This window comes from Coenobita brevimanus, chromosome 88 (genome assembly GCF_032717465.1).
Source record: "Coenobita brevimanus isolate Jiangsu-jjx chromosome 88, ASM3271746v2, whole genome shotgun sequence".
Classification (NCBI taxonomy): domain Eukaryota; kingdom Metazoa; phylum Arthropoda; class Malacostraca; order Decapoda; family Coenobitidae; genus Coenobita; species Coenobita brevimanus.
Window position 1 is genome coordinate 4,076,404 of NC_137041.1, and position 7,921 is coordinate 4,084,324.

Here is a 7,921-nt window from a genome sequence, read left to right on the forward strand (position 1 = left end):
CCAGCCCAGGGTTCGCCTACACCTGGGTCCGCTGGTGAGTCCATCCATCAACCCATCACTCACCCTCCCGTTGCAAAGGATCGCCAGGTTTCATAATTCGCTGTTGCATCCCTGTTATATTTTCTTTTCCTGGTGGTCTGTCTTACTTTAATTACCAGTAACTATAACTTCACCTAACCCAAAGTCTCCTAACTTAACCTAACCTGATTCCAACCTGTCCCCACATGCAGTTGCAAAGTGTCAGGTTGCAGGGTAGGGGGAATCTTGCAGCACCACTTGTTTCCTAACTCTTGGGTCCTCCTCCTCCTCCTCCTCCTCATCATCATCATCATCATCATCATCATCATCATCAACATTATAATCATCATCATCATCAACAACAACAACAACATTACTATCATCATCATCATCATCATCATAATTTTAACCCTCTTCTAGGCGCTGGCCATTTTTGAAGGTTATTCGTGAGGGAAGTTTAAAGTTTGAACGTATGATTTTTGCGACTATGAGCCGGTAGACGAAGGGTGGTATCAGTGCTTTGGCGTTGCGGAAGGATAGTTAGAGCACACGATCTTCCCTTCTCTTGTCCTTTGCAAAAAAAAAAAAAAAAAAGGATGAATAAATTAATAAATAAAACTTGATTACGAAGGGAAAATTATTACAGGATGTTATTAATGAGAAGGACAAAGGAAAGAAGGAAAGAAAAGGGCAGCATTTTCCTTATGTCTTTCGCTCTTCCTGTAAAGTCAAACCTTACTTAGATAATTTATTGTAAGGTTTGCTAATGAATGTAATCTCCAGGGGAATCAGTGGTGTGGGCAGGGGGCATGGCAGAGGAGGAGGAGGAGGAGGAGGAGGAGGAGGAGGAGGAGGAGGAGGAGGAGGAGGAGGAGGAGGAGGAGGAGGAGGAGGAGGAGGAGGAGGAAAGGGGCACGGAAGAGTTGGCCAGCCTGTGTGCCCGAGGGAGGCGTGTTTGGTGTGATGCTGAGTCGGGTGTCTGACCTCCGCTTATTCGCACCGCAGCTCTGATATCTAAAGCCACCAAAATAAGTTAAAAATTCCCTAACTGGAGCCCAGTTCGCTAAATCAAACTTCATTTGTGGACTGGCGGTGATGTGAGAGAGTGTACGTTTGTCGGTTTGCTACAGGGAGGCGATAAATTTGTCATAATCGAGTGTATTTTGTCGTGGCCTCTTTCCCGTAACTGGTTTGTATTTGAATTCCTCTACCAACTCAATTCTCACCTAAATCCACCAACACACGCTAGATATCCGCCAATTCAAGCTTAATTTGTGGACTAATGGTGCTGTAAGCGAGTGTACTATTGTCGATGAAGTAAGCGAGTGTATGAGTGTCGGTTTGATATGAAAAAGCGTTATCTTCGTCCCAAACTAAGCCTGTTTTGCGTCGTATTCGGTTTTCATCGCCTATAAGTTCCTCCACTGACGCACTTCCTCATCTACGTTCACCTGTATCAAATGGGAAAAAGGTCCTCTGGTAAAAGTCTGATTCAAGAACTGGCGGTGAAGTGAGTGTTATAAGAGGACAATCATTTCTTCTGCGAACTTGTGACACTGCGCACTGGGAATTTCGTGTGTGGGTGCCGGGTATAGAGTGTCACTGGGGGTCGGTGTTCTCGTGGGGGACCTGGACTGCAACACACTCTCTGTTTCCTACCTACACACCCGTTACACACTCTCTGCTTTTCCTACTCGTCCTCGTAACGCACTCTCTGCTTTTTGCTCGGCACCTCTGGTTCTCACTTGATCTGCAACACGACGAGATGTGGTGTGAGGAAGGGCAGCACATTCAACCCATGTGCATGTGAAGGAACGGCACACTAGGCAAGGTAAGAGTGTACCGTTGTTAGTCAGGGTGATGCCTGAACTACTTTCGACTGTGTGAACATTTATTTCTGAGTGTTATTTATTTATAAATTTTGTATACTTATTTCTGCGTGTCAACATTAGTGTCATAAAGTTTGTATATTTAGTTCTGTGCTAACATGTGTCATAAATTGTGTATATTAAGTTCTAAATGTCATGAATTTTGTGTATTTAGTTTTAAGTGTCAACATAAGTGGCACGAACTACTATAAATATTTGACCATCACCATTATCACTCTAACCCCGATTCTCACATTGATATCGGGTGGGGAAAGCCAGAGCCAAGCAGGGACATCGCGAAAGGGGTATCGCGGGAGATGACCCCCTTGGGATTGACCCCTGACCCCAATTAATCTCCGTCTGGGTACAGGAATGGCTCGGGGGTACAGGATGGGGGTACATAATGATAAATGCATTGAAATATGAGGGTAATTTGTCTACAGCCCTTAAAATTGTGGAGTGGTGTAAATTATGCATCCTTTTCAACCCTCTGAACTCGGGGATTTTATTTCAATATTTTCTTGTCATTTTCTAACGATTTTATTTCCCTTAGGGCAGGCTTTCGAATTAGACAGGTTAGATAAAGCTTCAATAAACCCCTTAAGCACCAGAGGCCTTTCCTATGCTGAGAAATAGGGCATGGGTAGCAGAGAATATAAATTAACAAGAGCGTCACCCGGATCAAAAGTATATCAGATTTAGACAAACAAGAATGTAATTTTTCTATCAGTAACTACCGAGTCATAAATTGGATTACAGATTATTGCGTTAAAGTGTGGTCAGAAAAATTAATAGATACTGTTTATGAATTACTTAATTGGCAAAGTTATTTTTTCATTAATCACTGATGCTTTGTAAATAACCGCTTTTGTATAATATGCTCTGCTTAAGGACGTGCAAACTGAACCACATGTCGTAAGAGAAAAAATATGTTTAATTTTATGGGTCCTTATTGATTGCAGAGTAGTGAAAGGCAAACATATAACAAACATACAAGCAACACTGAAAGGCCTGTGTTATACGATGTGTGTGTGTGTGTGTGTGTGTGTGTGTGTGTGTGTGCGTGTAATCTGAGCCAGGGGGGACCGGAGTTAATTACGACTTATGACACAGTATTGTTAGGGGAGATTACAAGCGACTAAACAAACCAGAGCCTGACTACTCTTACTAATGATGATACAACAGTCAGAGGTGAAGGGATAAGGGATGATGATGATGATGATGATGATGATGTTGATGATGATGATAAGGAGGAGGAAGACGACGGCGATGACGATGATGATGATGATAACGATATTCAAAAGCATAACTAGGACTGTAGAAGATTATTAGGTAAACATATTCTGCACACACACACACACACACACACACACACACACACACACACACACACACACACACACATCGCAGTGTTTTGTGATTCTTCAAGATCTCTCGAAAAATTTGTCAGTCTTAGGAACGATCTATCAAAACTAGTCTCATATTTTTCACTGAGGAGGTTGGAAGAGGGGGTTTCCTTTTAACAAGAAATACATACATTAAAACGAGCAAATAAAAATAAATAAATAAATAAATAAACAATACTGGATATGCCCTTGGAAGTAGCGAAGAACCTAATGGCAATAATCGTGGGTGTGGTAATGATAAAGACGATAGCAATGACGAGGATGATAACGATAATGGTAGAAGGAAGAACGATAATACCGATGATGACAACAACGTTCCTGATTCTAATTCTATTTATAACTCTATCTCTAACTCTGTCTCTAATTCTGTCTCTATCTCTAACTCCGGCGTCGTCAGTATGGAGGTGGTGGAGAGCCTGGTAGCTGTGGCCCTGGGTGTGCTTGCGGCGGTGTTCCTGGGGTCCCTTGCGGCACTGGCCCTAGTGTGCTTCAGGAGGGCCAGGCACGCAAAGCATCACCTCTTCTACAACCACGACATCAGGTACTCTTACAAGTTTCTTTATACTTTCTTAACCTAAACCAAAACCTAAGCGAACCTGATCTAACTTAACCTAACCTTACCTCAATAAACCTTACAACATAACGTAACTTAGTCAACAGAACACTCTGAATATGAAGACGCTGGTTTGAGCTAAGTAACGCCATGACGAAAAGACAGTAACGATAATGATAACGATTACTGAGATACGACAACGACAACAATGAAAATGATAATCGTAACAATGATAAAAAGATAATACAATACATTCCGACACTGCCTCTCTTCCTAATTCCACTGCCAATTCATTTTTTTATTTTTTTAGGCCCGAGGTTTTGATGAATAGCGGAGAGGTGTGGAGCGAACTGGAGCTAGACAACGTGAAAGTAGCACCTCAGATAGACAAGATACTCAACGATACGCAGTGGGTCGACGATGCTACTGGTGAGATGGATAGATGGACTGATAGATAGATGGACAGCGATAGATATATAGGTGTACAGATTCTCCTTTAAGTATAGGGTAAGGTATAGGTCCAAAGAAACAAGGAAATGAAAAATCCTAAGTAACTCTGTCAGTCCTCCTGTCTATTTATCTATCTCTATCAACAAATTAGTATATGTCTGTTCATCTATCTATTAAGTCTATCTATCTGTTCATCCATCTATCACCCTTAGGTCTGATCCCCCACTGCCTGGCCATCCTGAAGCTTTGCCACCAGATGACGGAGCGCCTCGTGGCCACCACCATGACCCCCATACACAGGGACAGACTCCACCACATCATTGAGGTCAGGAAGGGTCAAAGGTCAGAGTTTGGGGGTTCAGGGTCACAGTTGAGGGTTCAGAGGTTAATATTAGGAGCTGTCAGGTCTAGTGGGTCTGTTGTGGTCCGTCGTTCGGGGTTAAAAGGCCAAGATCACCTGCTCTAAATAAAAGTGTTCAGTTTAGGTCTTGTTAGGTCTCAAGGTATGATTTGAGGGTTCCAGGTCGTCAGAGGTCAGTATAAGAGGGTCAAGGTCGGTGGTTCAGTCAAGGTTATGATAGTAAAAATCTCATCTCGTTAGTTTAGGAGAATTTCTGGTCATTTTAACATCGACATAAATTGTACGAATAAAATACATAAAAACATATCAGCGTGTGACGAGCAGAAATAAACTGGTTCGAAATAGGTACTGGGGAGGTCCTACATTTTTTTTTTTTTTTTGAACAGAAGATGAACAGAGGAATGAAAAAAAAATGTGAATAAAAAAATACGGTCCAGAGAAAAAAATAACGTGTGACATAAGAAGATAAAATGGTTGGGAGGAGGTGCTGGAGAGTTAATACGAGTTTTAAGTTTAACAAGAGAAGTGGAAGGAAACACACCCACCCACCCATCCACACCCTCACCCACACCCCCACCCCCACCCACACACACCCGCACCCGCACCCACACACACACACAAATACGTTTCAAAATATCATGCTCCTCCGCAGGTAACCCGTCGATTGTCCCCCCGCATTGACGCCGTGGCCAGAGCTATGTACCCGCCCCTGGACCCTCGCTTGCTGGAGGCCCGATGTTCTGCCCTGGTGCTCACTCTCACACTCCTGGCATGGCACACTCGATACTCCACCTCCAACTCCACCGTCACGCTTATCAATGAGGCGCTCTCTGATATGGACCGACACCTCATTGTACGTCAATATAAATGAATTAATCTATGTATAAAATGAATCTGTCTTTCCCCTAGTCTTTCTTTGCCTCTCTCTGCACCCCCCATTACCCTTACGCCTCTCTCTACCTCTCTCGACACCTCTCACGCCTCTCTTTACCTCTCTCGACACCTCTCACGCCTCTCTTTACCTCTCTCGACACCTCTCACGCCTCTCTTTACCTCTCTTTACACCTCTCACGCCTCTCTCGACACCTCTCACGCCGCTCTTTACCTCTCTCTTCACCTCTCATAACCTTCACGTCTCTCTTTACCTCTCTCTACACCTCTCACGCCTCTCTTTACCTCTCTCTACACCCTTCCCGCCTCTCTTTACCTTTCTCTACACCTCTCACGCCTCTCTTTACCTCTCTCTACATCTCTCCCGCCTCTGCTTACCTCTCTCTACATCTCTCACGCCTCTCTTTACCTCTCTCTACACCCCTCCCGCCTCTCTTTACCTCTCTCTACACCTCTCACGCCTCTCTTTACCTCACTCTACACCTCTCATCACCTTCACGTCTCCACAGGTGCTTCAGGAGGCCGCTCGGAGCCACGATATGAGCATCCACGGCATCTTTAGCACCGAGGAGGACTCTTGTGATACGGCAGAGTGCTAATCCCAGAGTTGATCCAGCAAGGTCAAGACAGAAATGCATCCTAGCTCCTCAGCCACCATCCATCTTCGTCCCCTCTGCCAATCCCAGCCGCCCTTCTTCATATGTGTAAATAAGTGATAGAAAATATTTGCCGGATGCAGTGGTTCAGAGTAATCATATATGTACAGTTTAATAGAGCTTCATATATTGCCGGACGCCCCATCTTGTGAGGGTGTGGCCTAGAGAAAAAGGTTCTCTTTGGGCATATACAAGTATATTTTGTCCTTCCTCCCACGACACAATACTCAGAACATAACAATGTATAGAATTGGAGAGGGATTGACTAACTAGGAGAGTGTACAGTACGTGAGTGAGGTGGATGGTAGGACAGGGAGGGGGGAGACTGACGATGAGATGGAGGGATGGAGTAAAGAGGTATATGAGAGAGGGGGGTGTAAGTTAGAGGAAGGACAGCGAAATGGCAGGTGACAGGGCGACATGGAGGTGATTTGCTTGCGGCCACCCCTGACAAGATTAAGGTGTCTGGCAATAGATATAGAGAGAGAGAAAAATGGATCTGACTGCTTTATAAGATCACACGGCATTTCTGTCCCTACTCAGCAACGACCCTTCCTCCCACGACACACTACCCAGAGTAAAACAAGAGTAATATATAAAAATAGGTCTATGTGCTTTATCAAAATATTATGCACGTCTTATTAATATATTTCGTTAACTTGTCTTTTTCTCGCATTAGTGGTAAGTGCCAAACAAATATATAATAGTTTTTAACTGATTATCTCCCTACATTACTTTTATTTTGATTACCCCATTCAGCCCAACGACGTCACATTATGTATTCTTGTTTTCTTCGTGGTCATCATAATCAGGTTGAGATATTTCGAACTTGAGAGGTTTGATAGAGTTCTCATTAACCACTTCACAAGAGAGATATCCCGTACGCTAAAGATAAATAAATAAATAAATAAATAAATAACCCATCCAGGCTGAGAGGGTAATCGAATTTCGAAGTCTTGAATGCTGCGTGAATGGAAGTGTGGCTCATCTGACTGGCCACTCTGACCACAGTTTCTTCTACTTTAGTGCGTTTTTCATCCCTGTTTCTGAATCCTACCTAACCTGTTTATAACAAATAGGAGGCCTGGAATAACGATGATAATGATGATGATGATAAAGTCCTCCTAATAATTCACTGACTTAATACTTCTCATAGTTCTCAACAAAAGACATTTAATTCCAGTCATATTATACACACACACACACACACACACACACACACACACACACACACACACACACACACACACACACACACACACACACACACACACATACACACACACACACACACACACACACACACACACACACACCACACACACACACACACACACACACACACACACACATATATATATATATATATATATATATATATATATATATATATATATATATATATAGGAATGCAAAAGAAACCTCGATTCAGTTTTGAAACTCGTCTAACACCTTATCTATATAGATTTAGCTAAAGCTAGACAGTTTTACTCATTAACGAAAAACATTTCGAAGTCTTAGGGATAAAGTCCCCCCCCCCTCTCAGTCTGTCTGTCTGTCTCCAGTAAAGCACCTACAGTCCTTAATCGCATTCGAACCCGGTCGTGCTACAGTTTGCTAATGCCTGCAATGTGCGATGGTAAATAAAGAGTTCAAATCAATCCCTCTTTTTCTCCTCCATTCCACCAACCATTACAGCACTGTGAAACCGAAGCAGC

General features: G+C 43.2%; 1 protein-coding gene across 1 annotated transcript; it reads left to right on the plus strand.

Annotated features, from left to right (window-relative positions):
• Positions 1 to 1,721: 1,721 nt before the first annotated feature.
• On the plus strand, positions 1,722 to 6,196 carry LOC145411141 (transmembrane protein 98-like). The gene is made up of 6 exons (XM_080281193.1): positions 1,722 to 1,849; positions 3,690 to 3,833; positions 4,156 to 4,274; positions 4,508 to 4,620; positions 5,309 to 5,509; positions 6,057 to 6,196. The coding sequence occupies exons 2-6, from the start codon at positions 3,691 to 3,693 to the stop codon at positions 6,144 to 6,146; spliced, it is 666 nt and encodes a 221-aa protein (XP_080137319.1). The 5' UTR covers positions 1,722 to 1,849; position 3,690; the 3' UTR covers positions 6,147 to 6,196.
• Positions 6,197 to 7,921: the final 1,725 nt, after the last annotated feature.

Excerpts from the sequence above, each read along its gene's own strand:
- LOC145411141 (XM_080281193.1), top strand. The coding sequence starts at position 3,691 with ATGGAGGTGGTGGAGAGCCTGGTAGCTGTGGCCCTGGGTGTGCTTGCG. Across the intron at positions 4,621-5,308 it reads GACTCCACCACATCATTGAG|GTAACCCGTCGATTGTCCCC; the intron begins GTCAGGAAGGGT and ends GCTCCTCCGCAG. Across the intron at positions 5,510-6,056 it reads ATATGGACCGACACCTCATT|GTGCTTCAGGAGGCCGCTCG; the intron begins GTACGTCAATAT and ends ACGTCTCCACAG.